Source organism: Musa acuminata, chromosome BXJ1-7 (genome assembly GCF_036884655.1).
Source record: "Musa acuminata AAA Group cultivar baxijiao chromosome BXJ1-7, Cavendish_Baxijiao_AAA, whole genome shotgun sequence".
NCBI classification, from domain to species: Eukaryota; Viridiplantae; Streptophyta; class Magnoliopsida; order Zingiberales; family Musaceae; genus Musa; species Musa acuminata.
The window spans coordinates 3,392,586-3,408,535 of NC_088333.1; the positions used below are offsets into that span (position 1 = coordinate 3,392,586).

Sequence of the window (15,950 nt, forward strand, 5' to 3'; positions counted from 1 at the left end):
GCCTTCGAGGTATGGATGATCAGCTTTAACTAGTACAGCTATGGCCTGAGCTGTGATACCTCCACCTCACCGTCTCACTCGGAAGAGCTCCTTCCTGGTACCTGCTTCCTGCTTCGTCGTCCTCTATAAATTCTCAGAGCAGCCACCACTCTTCGCATCGATCGATCGATCTCGATCTCCTCTTCCATGGCTCCCTCCACGCCCGTCGTCGCCGGCCTTCTACTCTTCCTGCTCGGGCTCTGCCTCGTCGATTCGCGCTCCGTCTACGACCATCATCACCATTCGGTTGTGGCCAACGGAAGATGGCTTCTCCAGGCGGCGCCGGCCGTCACCATCGGTGACCTCTTCGGGCTTCGCTCATGGCTTCCACTAAATGGCGAGCGATCATCAAACTGATGACACACATGGGTTTTGGTGGTGCAGACTGCGGGGCGAAGTGCTCGGTGCGCTGCAGCAAGTCGTGGAAGCGGAAGATGTGCAACAAGTTGTGCGGGGTTTGCTGCAGCAAGTGCAACTGCGTGCCGCCGGGCACGTCGGCGGAGACACGCGCCATGTGCCCCTGCTACGCCACCATGACCAACCCTCGCGGCAAGCTCAAGTGCCCGTAGAATGCATCCGTGGGTGGCGCCATTCGTCTTTGTGCGGTTGCTGGTTGCGCTTCTCCACTGTGGTTCGTCTCCCTTCTTCCTTTGTGATCTCTCTGCTGTGACTCGATGCAGTTGATGGTGATCTTAGAGGCATCAGATGGTGGTAGCTGCCTGAGAGCAGATGGAGTGTGTCTGTAGTATGCAACAGAGCAAAGTTGGAATAAACCATTTGGAGCTAGTGGGTCCCATGCTGCATCTCACATGAAGATTTCCAAGGAATCTTACAATAAACTTTTTTATAATATAAATTATATGATATTTTAAATTTTATTAGATGAGATTATCAATCTTTTAATCATAATATTTTTAAAAAATAAATAATAAAAATAAGATTCAAAGTCTTTATCAGCTAAACTAGTCAAAGTAATTTATAACCAATATCTTAAATGTAAAAGCTATTGTGTTATAAAATGGAAAAAAAAAACTATTATTTTGTGGGTCAGAAATATACTACTGAATGAATTTGAAAATATGTGTTGGTCAAATATTTTTTATATTATTATTATACCTAAAAAATTTTATTTATGATTTTAATATGGATATAAGAAAAAAAACACATAGAACAAGATGAAGTCCAAAGTAGAAAACACTCCATATAAGATCACATGATTTCGCCATAGAATGTCACAAGGTTTGGTATGGGCACCATAATAGCTAAACAACTTTAGAGGAGGAAAAGAAGGTAGAAGATCATAAATAATGCAATATTTCCAATTCAACAGTAAATTGGTAAAGAATGGCAATTTTTGTGCATCTTATCTATGCCATCTTACTATAATTAAGTGGTATGAATAATTATTTTCGGATAATTCATTGAGAAAAATCTCACATTCACTTTTACCATATGACATTTATATCTAGAAGTGCTCATTTTATTTAGATAAAAATACCCTTAAATCTTTTACTAAAACGATTCGATCATGAACATCAGCACTTGTAAGAAGTTCTCGCTCTTGATAATTAATTATTGTAATTTTTTTAAAATAATATTAATAATCTTAGAACTATGTCCTAATGATTCTAAGACACTTATTCTATTTTTTCTAAATTTTATGAAAATTAATTATTATTATTATTATTATTGAATAGCATATGTGATCAAGTTATTTTAGTAAAAGATTGGCATCATTTTTATCTAAATATAAAAAACAAATATGAAGGCATCATCCAATAAAAAGTCAAATAATGAAATTTTTTCTAATAAACTACTCATTTTTTAACTCGCAATATTAGAATTTCTACACAAACATCAACATGGATTTTGATAACTGATCCAAATGGATTAATCAGCACAAATCGAGGATTATATGTGGAAAAAACTTGCAAGCAGTAGTGGGTGAGAAATCTTAAAAACCGAACCGGGATCTAATTGAACCTAAATCAAACCGGCCGATGAAGCGGTTTATTTGGTCTCTCGATTTCATTACGGGCCATTTGCCACATCATCATCCCATCGTGAGCTTCTTCGTGGGTTGGGTTGGGTTGGAGCATTTAATATTAGCCGAAGATCCAATTCCCAATGTTTGGTAGCATCCGATAAGTTAGAAATCGAATCGGGTTAAATTATTCATACCTAACACAGCATCGCTCCTCCTAAATTTATAGTGGCAGAGAGCCACCTATCGATGGCCTCCGCCACTCAGTTCACTGTCTTGCAAGCATGATCTGCATGTGGCTTAGCTTCTCTTCCTCCAATAAGTGTGTATTTTACGTACCTCGTTGAACACGAGATGTCAGTGGCCAGTATCGGTTTAATTATGGCTTAAACTTGGCTCAAATTAACCCACCGATGGGTTCTCTGTGACATCGTCCCCATCTGGGATTTCATTTGATTACACCACGCTGCACGTTTTAGATCTCCATTAATAAACAAGTACATGAATGCAAAGTGAGGTACAAAGTTGGTGCGAACCATTCATCTAAGTATCATAAAACAACGGTCTCTTAATTTACGTGCTTGTCAACGTCTGACACACGCAACGTTGCACGCTGCAACACGTGATTGGTTTCCCGAGTCACCCCACACCGTCACGTGAATCACCTCGACTAGCTCGAGCTCGAGCTCGAGGTATGAATGCGAAGCCAACCCCCACCTTCTTCCCTTCCCTCGGCGTTTATATATGGAGCATAGCTCACTGGGAAGAGGGAGTGCAGTGCGTGAAGCAATGGCAACGCAGACTTCAGTGGTGCTTTGGGTCCTCGGCGCCGTGCTCGCCCGGCTCGTCGTGCCGAGCGCGAGCACGGAAAGCAACGTGCTCTACTCTAGCGAGAGTCTGATGCACGGCCAGCACCTTCGGTACAAGCAGTACTCGTTGGTCATGCAAGAGGACTGCAACCTCGTGGCGTACGACAATGGCAACCCCACCTGGGCCAGCGGCACCTGGCACAAGGGCATAAACTGCTACCTCCAGCTGCAGTCCGACGGCGAGCTCATCATCTTCGGCTACAACAGGTATACGCGCGTCGGACCGTCCGAACTCTGGAGGAGCAACGCCAAGTCGTCCCCCGGGAGCTACGCCCTCGTCCTCCGGTACGACGGCAGCCTCCACGTGTACGGACCGGCACGGTGGTCGGTGCCGAGGTTAACCGGTGGAGCGGGCGCTCCGCGATCCACTTGGCCGGCCACGACCGACGCCGTGCTCTACGCCAACGACGTGGCTCCGATCGGAGTCACCATCGTCAACGGCGTCTACGAGCTGGCGCTGCAGGACAACTGCAACCTGGCGCTGCGCAACACCGGGGACGATGGAGTGCTGTGGCAGACGGGGACAAGCAACTCACTGCACGACTGTTTCGTGACGTTGGAGCCCAATGGGGAGCTCAAGATCAAGTACATGGGCGGGGAGACTCTGTGGACCAACGGGGTGGCGTCCGACTCCGGGGAATACGTCCTCGCGCTCGGCCCCCGCGGTCAGCTAGTCGTCTACGGCCCATCGTTGTGGAACACGCCGAAAGCAGGAGTCCTCGCCGCCGGCGTCGAGACGTGGGGCTCGGCTGGGAACACGACAAGCACCGCTCTGACAGACGAGTGAAGCCTCTCATCCATGTCGCTATAATAAGAATGTAAAACACGTGTCAGTCTTATCGTCTAGTGGTGACGGAAATTTCATTTCCTCATAATAAATGCTTATAGCGACGGAAGACCACCAATCTACCAAATAAAATAATAATGATAGGATAAAAATAGAACTTATATACGAATAAATACAAATCATAATCAAATAAAATATTAAAATTTACGTGAAGAAAATCCCTTTAATATGAAAGATAAAAATTACAGAATAAATCAGAAAAAAATTATTATAAAAATAATAAATTTACAAATCATAATCTTTTTAAAGATAAATGAAAGTTGTTTCAATCTAAAAAGTTGTTTCTATTTGAACAATATAGAAAACGACAATTTCTCGGATCAAATATTTGCAACCAAGGGCTAAAAGTAGGCTACGAGTCAGGAAGCGCTAAAAAGTGGTTTCAATCTAAAAAGTTGTCTCTATTTGAACAATATAGAAAACGACACTAGGAAAGAGCTAAAAGCAGGATACAAGTTTTGCAACCAAGGGCAAAACAGGAGCCGGGTGTGACACTTCAATGTGAAATCACAAGATAGAAAGAAATGATCATCGATGTTGTCAAAGGGTAATAATTACGATAAGACTCACGTGACATCAGCTACCCCAGATGACGCATCACGCCTCTATTGATCTAATGAGGCACCTGATCAACGTGGACCGAAATGCCTACCAAGACGCATTAATACCTTGTTCCGGTTCGATCCCTCACGCCACACCAACGGCAACGTCAAACGCTACCAGAAGTACGGTCCTGCTTCCTGCGGGCCAGCACATCAGGCAACGGTAATTCTCACTTTAAAAACCCTCGCGCTCCAAGGAAAAAGAAGGGAGGGAAAAGAAGACACAACTTAGCTAAAGAAACCCCCCGCGACTACTCACTAACTTGATCGTCGGAGGGGTCGGGTCGAGCGCCCCGACCCGACCTTTGTGCAGGTGCGAAGTCGAAGGTCGCCCACTGAACACGCAGGTGAGGAGTCCTCTCTCGGTGGAAACGATGACCCTGTCCCGATCGGACCAACGTAATCGGTCGCCTCAGTAGTCTCGAGAAGCGTTGCAAGGAGATCCCCTATCATCCGGACCCGAACCAAGCCGCGACGGCCCCAAGGCCACGACTTGAAGTTGTTTACACTAATATTTTTGGCACTAGAAGGAGGGCCGGAATGTTAGGGGATTGCCCAATTGACTCAAACGAGCTCGCAACTAAGGGGTCACACCCGATCGGAGCTCCGGGGGAACACCCCCCACGCGGAGAACTTCGAGACGAACCCCCCACCACGGCTTCAGAGCGCTATTGGCGGATATTTAACGACTCGGGCCTGTCGTCGCCCGACGGTGCCCCAGCCGACCCGTCACTCGTGTCGTCCGAGGCCTTTCAGGACCTCGCTCATCAAGTCCAAGCTCTGATGGGTATGGTGCAATCCATTATCCCACTCGTTTCTTGTTCGACGCACCTGCCTGCGATCCAACCGCTGCGGCAACAAGAGCCGCTCGTTCGGGCTTACATGCCACCTCCGGAGCTCCCCACTCCGCCTCGGGTCCGATCGGCCCCACTCGGGGACCGGGTGATGGCAAACCCGAGCGGGCGTCCGAAACCCGAGGCATTATCTTCGGATTCAGCGGACTCCCTGCGAGCCCAATTACGCATTGTTAGTCAGCGGCTCGACGAAATGCAGAAGGAGGTTCGCAGGTCAAAGGGAGAGCTCGGGGAGGACGCGCACGAAGAGTCTCTGTTCACGCCTAAGATACAAGATCAGGCAGTCCCCCCGAACTTCCGCCTCCCCACTCTTGGCGCGTACGATGGCACCACCGACCCAGCAGACCATGTAGCAGCCTTTCGGGCCCAAATGACACTTTACGGAACCTCAGACGCCCTGATGTGTAGGGCTTTCCCCACGACTCTAAGGGGGTTAGCCCGTGCATGGTATAGCAGTCTGAAGCCCGAGGCGATTACTTCCTTTGATCAGCTCGCTAAGGACTTTGAGCTTAACTTCCTAGCCTATGCCCGGTTGAAGCCATCCATTGCACTGCTCCTCAAACTCAACCAAAGGGAGGACGAGCCCCTCTCGCATTTTGTGGATCGCTTTACAACACAAATCCGGGGGTTGCCGGACGCTCATCCCTCTCTGTTAATGTAGGCGTTTATGATAGGCCTACGACCTTCCAGATTCCTCTGGTCCCTCGTGGAGCGACCCCCCACCACGGCACCAGATATGCTCCAGTGGACTAACCAGTACATCACGGCAGAGGCCTGGGTGGTCGTGAGGAGAAAGGATGACTTTTGACAACGGGCTCCATAGAAGAGGTCAAGCACCCGCGGTGGCTATCCGATGTAGTCCTTGTGAAAAGAAATCAAGGCCCCGCCTCAGTCTCTTCCGAGCGAAGACTGCCCGAGTCCACGCCTGCGCAGCCTGCCCGCCCGAGCCATACCCCTCGGCAGCAGCCCGCCTGCGCTGTGCTCCTCGGCCGCGTGTTGACCGAGACCACGCCTGCGCGGCCTGCCCGCTTGAGCCGTGCTCCTCGGCTGCGTGTTGAATGAGACCACGCCTGCACGGCCTGCCCGCCTGAGCCGTGCTCCTCGACCGCATGCTGACCGAGACCACGCCTGCGCGACCTGCCCTCTTGAGCCATACCCCTCGGCCATATAGCCCGCCTGCGCCGTGCTCCTCGACTGCGTGTTGACTGAGACCACACCTGCCCGCCTGAGCCATACCCCTCGGTCGCAGCCCACCTACGCTGTGCTCCTCGACCGCGTGTTGACCGAGACCACGCTTGCGCGGCCTGCCCGCCTGAGCCATACCTCTCGACCGCAGCCCTCCTGCGCTGTGCTCCTCGGCCGCGTGTTGACCGAGACCACGCCTGCGCGGCCTGCCCGCCTGGGTCATGCTCCTTGGCTCCATGCTGCCCGAGACCACCACCTCTGCGTGGCCTGCCCGCCTGAGTCGTGCTCCTTGGCTCCATGCTGCCCGAGACCACCACCTCTGCGTGGCCTGCCCGCCTGAGTCGTGCTCCTCGGCTCCATGCTGCCCGAGACCACAACCTCTGCGTGACCTGCCCGCTTGAGTCGTGCTCCTCGGCTCCATGCTACCCGAGACCACAACCTCTGCGCGGCTTGCTCGCCTGAGTCGTGTTCCTCGACTCCATGCTGCCCGAGATGACCACCTCTACGAGGCCTGCCCACCCGAGTCGTGCTCCTCGGCTCCATGCTGCCCGAGACCACCGCCTCTGCGTGGCTCGTCCGCCTGAGTCATGCCCCTCGGTTACATGTCGCTCAAGACCACAGCCTCTGCTCGGCCTGTTGGACCGAGTTGTGCTCCTCGACCGCACACTACCTAGGGTCACCGCTGCGCACGAAACCCTCCTTAATTACTAAACTCTACGATTCCCGCACCCCCGGCAACGGACCAGCAAACGCCCGACAGGGACAGTTTCTCAAAGCCGAAGCCATGCCTTAGACTCCCACTAATAGCAACCAACACATAGCTTCCTTCCGGGGGGGAATATGATGAGGGTAATAATTGCGATAAGACTCGCATGACATCAGCTACCCCAGATGACGCATCACGCCTCTGTTGATCCGATGAGGCACCTAGTCAACGTGGACCGGAATGCCTACCAAGGCGCATTAATGCCCTGTTCCGGTTCGATCCCTCACGCCACGCCAACGGCAACGTCAGACTCTACCAGAAGTATGGTCCTGCTCCCTGCGGGCTAGCGCATCAGGCAATGATAATTCTCACTATAAAAACCCTCGCGCTAGGAAAAATGAGGGAGGGAAAAGAAGACACAACTTAGCTAAAAAAAACCCCCTGCGACTATCCACTAGCTTGATCGTCAGAGGGGTCGGGTCGAGCGCCCCAACCCGACCTTTTTGCAGGTGCGAAGTCGGAGGTCGCCCACTGAACGCGCATGCGAGGAGTCCTCTCCCGGTGGAAACGACGACCCCGTCCCGATCGGACCAACGCAATCGGTCGCCTCATCAGTCTCGGGAAGCGTCCCAGGGAGATCCCCTATCATCCGGACCCGAACCAAGCCACAACGATCCCGAGGCCACGGCTTGAAGTTGTTTACACCAACACAAAGTCAAAACCAAAAGCACAGGAATGTGTTGTCAAAAGGTCAGAAAAGCCTAATTGTAAAGAAACTAAACAAATAGAAGAGAGAGAGAGAGAGAGAGAGAAAAGATGAGGAGCAAAAAGGGAAAACGAAGAGCAATAGTTGCTGCAAGTTGAAGTTTCGTCGACCAACTTGGAATTCAGTGATAGTTTGAGAATCAAATATAGAATTAACCATCACTCATTAAAAACTGCAACTCATGCCAAAACTAGAGAATGCTACATCACTTACAATGGGTCCTCGAAGCAAAATAAGAGAAACCAACTCTTTTTTCGTTTTTTGCTTTAATGGATGGGTAGATGGAGCAACACCTGCATCGGCAGAGGAAAAGTGAAAGAGAAAATAAAAGAAATCAAGTGAAAATTATGGGAAGTTGACACAATATATTTTGGATGATGTAGGAAAGTGACTTCATTCTCCTACTATTCTGTCTTTGGCTGCCAATATATTTCTTATGCCTCCAGAGTTTTATTGTGCTGTTGTTGACATTTTTTGATTGATTGTAACATCATATCTGAAAACCATGAACTTTCAAGAGATCCCACAAGAATGTATTCACCCATTGCCCAAGTAAAGAATAAGATTATCTGTTTGTCTGTCGTATGCTCCTTTGGGCACACAAAATCTCAGTAAAACAAACATGTTTTGAAATACCCACTTTCAATTTTCTGATTCTTATCAATCACCCACAAACCAAAACCTTTCCTACTTGTCTGCTTCTAGCAAGGTTGTGACTTGTTTACATTTTCCTGAGCAAATGTAAATAAATATGCCACTATTAGACATGGATGAAATTCTATATGATACAAGTACTTGTTCATCTGACACATTTATCGAACATAGCTCAAAATTCACCCAAACACTCTAGTACTGTATTTCACACTTCACAGCCTTCTATTTTGGGTTCAAGGCAACAACTATATCCTGGATTGATAATAGAAACATCTTGCACAAATTACACCAAAATCTACAAAATTTCTGTATTTTTCATATCATGAATTTTAAAAGTAAAACATATGACATACTATTGTCTTACCCTTTGAACATGCTGTAGAAATTATGTGGATTGACATAGATTTTTGTGATGTCAATGGTCATACTTTGTTGTTCACAAAGCACCTACAATGTTTCTGAATAAAATAGGAAGAAAGATCTCAATGTTATGAATGCAATGCAGTGACTAAGCCTATAGGCATCTCATTTTTCATTCTTAGGAGACCAGAAACATATTTTCACAACAAGTAGAGGCGCAATACATGAAAGCATTGAGTTTGTGTCTGTGTTTGCTTAGGACAACCTCTGAGGCAAGAGTGCTATTCTTAGGGGACCAGAAACATTTTTAACAACAAGTCGAGCAGTACATGAAAGCATTGAGTTTGTGTTCGTGTTTGCTTGGAGGACAACCTCTGAGGCAAGAGTGCCTCTCTTTGCACTTGCCAACAATTAAAGGGGCTGTGACTTCGCTTTGGTTGGCTAATGGTCAGTTCTTTTTATCTATTAAAGTTCCACAAGCATTAAAACAGGGAAAGAAATAAGCATTAACATTACTTTCTTTTTTGAGCATTCGATTCGGTCCATCAAATTCAAAGATAAGATTATATCCTAGGATGTTACCTTTGGTTGTCTTTTGTTGGTTATCTATTGTACTAATGTTCTGGCAATAACACCAGATATTAGGCAGGAAAAGGGAAATGTTCAAGTTTCAGAGGTTTGACCAAGAGAGTGAAATTGAGGTTAAACCATGAAAATCACATATAAAACAGATACAATTAAGAAATTTAAGACTAAGCATGATAAATTTAAATTGTCAGAATTATTAGAAACTGCAAGTAGTTAATGCAGTGTCATATCACCGGCAACCAAAATGCACCAGGTACATAATGCAGCAAGATAAACATTATGCAATGTTGCTTCCTGCATCAAAATGCAACCTAACCAACTACTCTCCATTCGACCCCATAAATGGAATGAGAAAAATTAATACATATACAAAAGAATAATTAAGTTGCGATTTATAAACAAGCAATGAGCTATAGCTAAATTCAGGCATCGATAGCAGGTTACCAACAATCACATTGCAACTATGTTCACCAATATACCACATCATCATCATCATCCAATACAATCAACTGCAACGGAACCAAAAATTAATAGCTAGAGGGAAAAATAAAGAGAGACAAAATCGGGAAGATATAATACCAGCTAGAAACGGCCCCGCCAGAGAGCAACAATTGCCGCATGTAATCTTGCAGGAAGAGCATCGGGCTGAAGGGAACAGGCGGCGGAGGAGCGGTGACGAAGAGATCGGGGCCAAGGATACCGGAGATAGCTTGGGTTCTGGAGGTCGAAGATGGCGATGGCGTAGGCGTAGGATCGCGTGGGATCGCCCCTCTCCACCTACCGTCCTCATGCAAGGGTTGATCGTCCCCTCCACTTGCACCCCTCATGTGAGGATTGGTCATCCCTCTCCATCAGTAGTCCTCATGTGATGATTGGTCGCCCTCCTCCACCGATAGCCCTCATGCGAGGATTGGTTGCCCTCCTTCACCGTGCATAGGTTTGCCCCTCTATCAACTTCGAGTAACCATCATCATCATAAATTGTTGGGTTTCGATGAAAGCGATAATGGAGGTGGTGATTAAGGAGTTGGGCTGCGTAGAGACGGAAGCAAAGCCGACAGAGGAGTAAAATAACCCTTAGAAAAAGTATTGTTTCAGAAATTTCAAAAAGTATGAGTCTTTTTCAAAAAAATTATCATTATATATATATATATATATATATATATATATATATATATATATATATATATATATATATATACATTAGAGTTTGTTATTATTTGTAATTTTTTTTTTTTTTTTTTTATCGTGTGGGATCGTTCCTCTCCACTTATAGGTCTCATGTGAAGGCTAGTCGTCCCCCTTCACTTGCACCTCTCATATAGGGTTAGTCGACCCTTTTCATCTTGCATAAGTTCGTCTCCTTCCACTTGCAACCCTCAACGACGGTTGATCGTCCCCTTTCACCGTGCACGGGTTCGCCCCCTATCATCTCCAAGTGAGCATCACTATCATAAGCCGTTAGGTTTCGACGAGAGCGATAGTAGAGGTGATGGTTAACAATCTAGGTCGGGCAAGACAGAGCTGAAACGATGGAAGAGTAAAATAATTCTTAGAAAAAATATTGTTTCAGATTTTTTTAATTTGAATATATTATATCACTTATTGCTTCTTAGAAATTAGTGCATCCTTAATTGGCTACAACAAAAAATCTCTTATAGCTTATAAGTAAGTATATTAGTGTTCTTTTATAGCTTATGTTTTTTAGATTTATGATAAATAATTGAAATATTTATCGTAGTATCAGAATACATCATAAGTTCAAATATCTACACAGTACTCATTTTCATCATATATATTGTGTTTTGTCCATTTACAAGTCTAAACTGCTTTATTGGTGAGATGATATATTAAGACTCATAAATATATTAAATTATTTTATAATAACTTAAGATTTTTGGACTTATGACAATGAAATTTTCTACCAAAGTCAATATTCTTTTTTTTTTAAATGATTATGGGTGTTCAAATTAAAACTGAATTGGTTCAACTCCAATTGATTATCAATACTTTGATTTTAAAAATTATAAACAGTTTGAGATTTCTTCTTTTCGGTAAATAATTCTAATATCATTTCTCAATTTCACAAACCTTGTCGTGTTGATCTAATTGAATTCTGATTCGATTTAATCAATTTATTTAAAATATTTTTTTTTAATTATTTAAAAATATAAATTAGTTAATCGGTTAATTGACTCGAACTTATTTTAATCGAATCGAATCGAAAATCAATTCAGTTCATTTTAGCCCTTAACAATTCCGCTCGAATCGACTATAATGTTCATTAGCATCAATAATGATAATTTCACAAAGTTAGTATCGTTAACTTTGTGCGTTTATGGATTGTAACGGTGATAGTTCTTGTAAACTATAAAAAAAATCACACATTTAATTTACAAGATCATACTCTTTCTATTCATTCTTTTCTATCTATCAATCTCGAAATCATTAACTTGGGTTTCAAAAAATTTACATTAAAATTTTGTTCCGATCTTACGTAGACACATCGAATAGCTTGATATTACTCAGAAACACTCCACATTAAAAAAAAAAAAAACATTGAATTCTATTCACGCAAGTCCGACTCGGATCATATTGGGGCTGAACAGTACTCACGAATGTGACCACCGACGAGGGAGAAAACATCCATCATGATCTCTTTGGAGTGACACCTTTCGGATAATGACAGCACCCACAAAAGAGAGATGATGAATGGATCACAAAGCATGTTCGATGCTACCTTTTGTCTCCTCTACTACTTAGATATCGATCTTTCTCCTAATATGGAGTGTTTTGCTTGTAGTTATCTATACATCGATCACTATATTTTTTTTCTAAGTGATTAAATATATTAAAAACAATGATTTAATCTATTGATATGGACAAAGATTTCATGTCACTTAGATGCTAATATGCGATGATGTTAACTCTCCTCCGAGAATTGTTTGCATCTCTGAAACAAACAAAAAGACTGATTAGACTTAAGAGGAGTCTCAACATATAATATTATTGTAAATAAACTATATCAATCTACTAAATAATACCAAAACTAAGAAGACTAAAACTCATCTCACCATCGTCACAACTTTACTATATCAATACGATATGATATATCTATAAAAATATACGAATAATAACGTAATATAGAATCATCTTTTTCTTTATTATTCTTCTTTATTATCAAAAGTCTCGTCCCATTTGACGAATTTATAGTAAAAAATAAAATATATATATATATATATGGCACAAAAGAGAGAGAGAGAGAGAGAGAGAGAGAATGCTCCCTGAACTTTAGCAACCGGCCAAATCGGGTGCTTGTGTGATACGGATCCGATGCTTTCTTATTAGCTTTAGTGAACACTAATGCTCACTTTGGCATCGAGAGCAAGAAATGTGTGCCTCCTATTTCCAAAGTGCCGGCTTTATGTGATGATTCGGTGTCGTCTTAAGGTTGGCGAGTCTCATTGGATGTGTACTTTTATTTGTTTTATGATGATAGATGCGTTCTTTCCGCATTGGAACGCAGGGAATCTTCTTCGGAGGCATCACGAGATGTATGATTTATGTTATGAACAAGATTTGAATGCATCTACAAAACATTACCATTGAATGCTTAATTCGAATAAGAATATGTTAGTGTAAACAACCTTTAGTCGTGGCCTCGGGGCCGACACGACTCGGTTCGGATCCGGATGATAGGGGATCTTCCCAGAATGACCCTTGAGTCCGCTGAGGTGGCCGACCACGATTGTCCGATCGAGACGGGATCGTTGTTTCCTCCGGGAGGCGGCTCCTCGCCTAGGCATTTAGTGGGAGGCCACTGTCTTCACACCTGCACACAGGTCGGGTCGGGAAGCTCGACCCGACCCCTCCGACGATCAAGTTAGAAGATAGTGAAGAGGGAATTCTTTAGCTGAGTAGTGCCCATTTTCCTTTTTTTCACCTCCCTCGGAGAACGAGGGTTTTTATAGCAGGAGTTATCGTTGCCTGATATGCCTGCCTGCAGGATCGTACTCCTGGTAGCGTCTAACATCGACGTCGACGTAATGTGAGGGATCGAGCCTGAGCGGGGTGTTAATGGACCTTGGTTGGCGTTCTGATTCGCGTTGATCGGGTGCCTCATCAAGTCGACAGAGGTGTGATGCGTCACCTAGTACAACTGATGTCACGTGAGTCTCATCGCAATTATTACCCTAGTCAGAATCGTCTTCTTTATATTTAATTTCTTAAAAAAATATTTAAAGAACAAATGACGATGAAAACGAAATACAGAATCTTACGATAATGAATCTTCTTTGGAGACATCACGAGATGTATGATTTATGTTATGAACAAAATTTGAATGCATCTTCTTATATTTGATTTTCTAAAAAGATTATTTAAAGAACAAATGACGATGAAGACGAAATACAAACTCAGAATCTTATGATAAATTATCATAATTTTTATCACGTAAGTTAATTGACACTAATTATAATTTTTTGCTCCGATATTATATGATTTAATATAGACAAACTAATCAGTGGATAAGAACTATTATAGTATCATTTTTTTTAATGAAAGAGGATGGGTTGAAGACATATTAAACTATATCATTAATTGATTCTAATGTTATGGTTTGACTCAGAGGAAAGATGAGTTGATTTTAAAGATTCGATCCAGTTGGAGATTCGATAATTAAAATAAAAATACATCTAATTTAACTTTTATTAATCGATCAATAATGCCAATAATAATAAGACAAGACTTGGATTTCTTTTTATTTTAGTGGTGGTCTCATGTGAAACGGCACGAATCTTATGGTCCAGATGTTGCGCTCTGCTTACATCTACAAGATTTCCTTCTTTATTACCCTTCATTTTTTGCTTCCGAAATATAATAATAATTCCAACTGAATCATCACATCACAGCCGTCAAAATCTCATCCAACGGACAGATCTCACCGGCTTCCCTCGCCGAAATCGATGCTCTTAAAAGAAGCTCGGAGAGCATCACCGCTCGCCGAATTCGAACCTTCTCGCTCCTCCGAGCCTCCTTCGAGGTGGTCGACTGTGGCTTCTTCGATCTGAGTTCTACGGTTTCGAGTAAATTTCTAGGGCTTATCGGAGTCCTCGAGGCCTTGTGCGGTTCGAGTTTAGATTTATCTTCCTCTTCTGCGCTCCTAGCGATGGCGGATCTGAGAAGACGGCCTCCGAAGAACGGACTCGAGAAGACGATCTGGGTCTCCAAGATCGGCTTTTTCCTTCTCGGAATCCTTGCCTTCGGCGTCGCGGCGCGGCTTGCCGTCCCCACGGCCACCGGAGTGCTCGCCTCCGCTCTCCCCCGCTTCTGGGCTTCCCTCTGCTCTTGGCTCGTACCGCCGTACCTCTTCGTCTTCATTCAGTTCATCGTCCTTGCTATATGGAAGCTGTCAGACCAAAAGCAGCCGCACCGGGATCCGTGCGCGGTCGAGGAAAGGAAGCAGGAAGCCTTGGATCCTGTGAAGACCCGAGCTTTCGAGCTTCCTCCTACTGTCTCTCTCCCTCGGGAGCCGTCCGACGCGTGCACGAGGGAGCTGGAGGAGAAGCCCGCGGATTCCTCTGCCTTCGAGACCGAGACGAGTGCCGAACCATCGGCAGAAAGCGGCGACCTATTAGAGGAGGCGGAGCTGGCTGCGGCAGCGGCGGACAGCGCGGTTGATAACGACTCGACGGAAACCACGTGGGAAGCGATCATGGAGAAGCCCTCCCAAGGCCGAGACCCGCGGCCGATGGAGGCCGTGGAGACGAATGGTGGAGAACCATCGGCGACAGCTGCGGGAGAGAACGACTCGATGGAGGCAACGTGGAAGGCGATCATGGAGAAGTCCTCTCGGGAGACGAAGCCGCTGGAGGCCGTGGCGATAACAGAGAGGGAGCCGTCGGCGGCGGAAGAAGAGAGCCCGGCTGACAACGACTCGATGGAGGCCACCTGGAAGGCGATCATGGAGAAGTCCTCCCGAGGCTCCGGTGCCAGAACCCATCTTTGAGGTAATCCCCACCACAATCTTGATGTCCACCAACTCGTGTACTTCTTTTCCCTTCCCTGTGTTCTTGAATCTGAGCTCAACACGGTCCCTTCTCTGCTCTCATCACAGAGTTGACTTCTCTCTGTCTCTCCTTCTTCGTACGCGAAGTAACGCAAAAAAAATCAAAACTTGAATCGATTTCTCTCTCCAAGATGCGATCTTTTGCTCACCTGTAGTAGATTGATCTTGTTGCTCATCAATGTTCTTTTGCTGTTTCAACATCACAGGCTCTTTTTGAATGCTGGACGTGGTGGGTAGGGGAGGCCCGAGTTTCTACTTGTTTCTTGCTCTGTCATGTGTAATCATGTCACTGTGTGACACCACTTTGTTTCACTGGTTGTGTTGATGAGCTTGTTATGCGTATGGAATGGTATGTGCTTGTCGATAAAAGTGAATCCAGGGATGTTGAAGCCATGAGTTCATTTTAGTTCCAAGCTTTTTGCACTGAACA

The 15,950-nt window shown here is 45.0% G+C and overlaps 3 protein-coding genes and 1 long non-coding RNA gene across 4 annotated transcripts; 3 read left to right on the forward strand and 1 right to left on the reverse strand.

The window, feature by feature from the left end:
• Positions 1 to 73: 73 nt before the first annotated feature.
• On the forward strand, positions 74 to 833 carry LOC135679851 (cypmaclein-like). Its single transcript, XM_065193835.1, has 2 exons — positions 74 to 337; positions 424 to 833. Exons 1-2 carry the CDS (start codon positions 187 to 189, stop codon positions 606 to 608), a joined length of 336 nt encoding a protein of 111 aa, XP_065049907.1. The 5' UTR covers positions 74 to 186; the 3' UTR covers positions 609 to 833.
• Positions 834 to 2,812: 1,979 nt separating this feature from the next.
• Positions 2,813 to 3,679, forward strand: LOC135680096 (mannose-specific lectin 3-like). Its single transcript, XM_065194085.1, has one exon. The coding sequence runs from the start codon at positions 2,813 to 2,815 to the stop codon at positions 3,677 to 3,679; it is 867 nt and encodes a 288-aa protein (XP_065050157.1).
• A 4,321-nt stretch (positions 3,680 to 8,000) lies between these two features.
• Positions 8,001 to 10,484, reverse strand: LOC135679852 (uncharacterized). The gene is made up of 2 exons (XR_010515347.1): positions 10,034 to 10,484; positions 8,001 to 8,145 (listed from the first exon to the last, which is right to left on the reverse strand). It is a non-coding gene; the product is annotated as an uncharacterized LOC135679852 (long non-coding RNA).
• A 3,960-nt stretch (positions 10,485 to 14,444) lies between these two features.
• Positions 14,445 to 15,948, forward strand: LOC103990668 (uncharacterized). The gene is made up of 2 exons (XM_009409881.3): positions 14,445 to 15,461; positions 15,727 to 15,948. The coding sequence occupies exon 1, from the start codon at positions 14,621 to 14,623 to the stop codon at positions 15,458 to 15,460; it is 840 nt and encodes a 279-aa protein (XP_009408156.2). The 5' UTR covers positions 14,445 to 14,620; the 3' UTR covers position 15,461; positions 15,727 to 15,948.
• Positions 15,949 to 15,950: the final 2 nt, after the last annotated feature.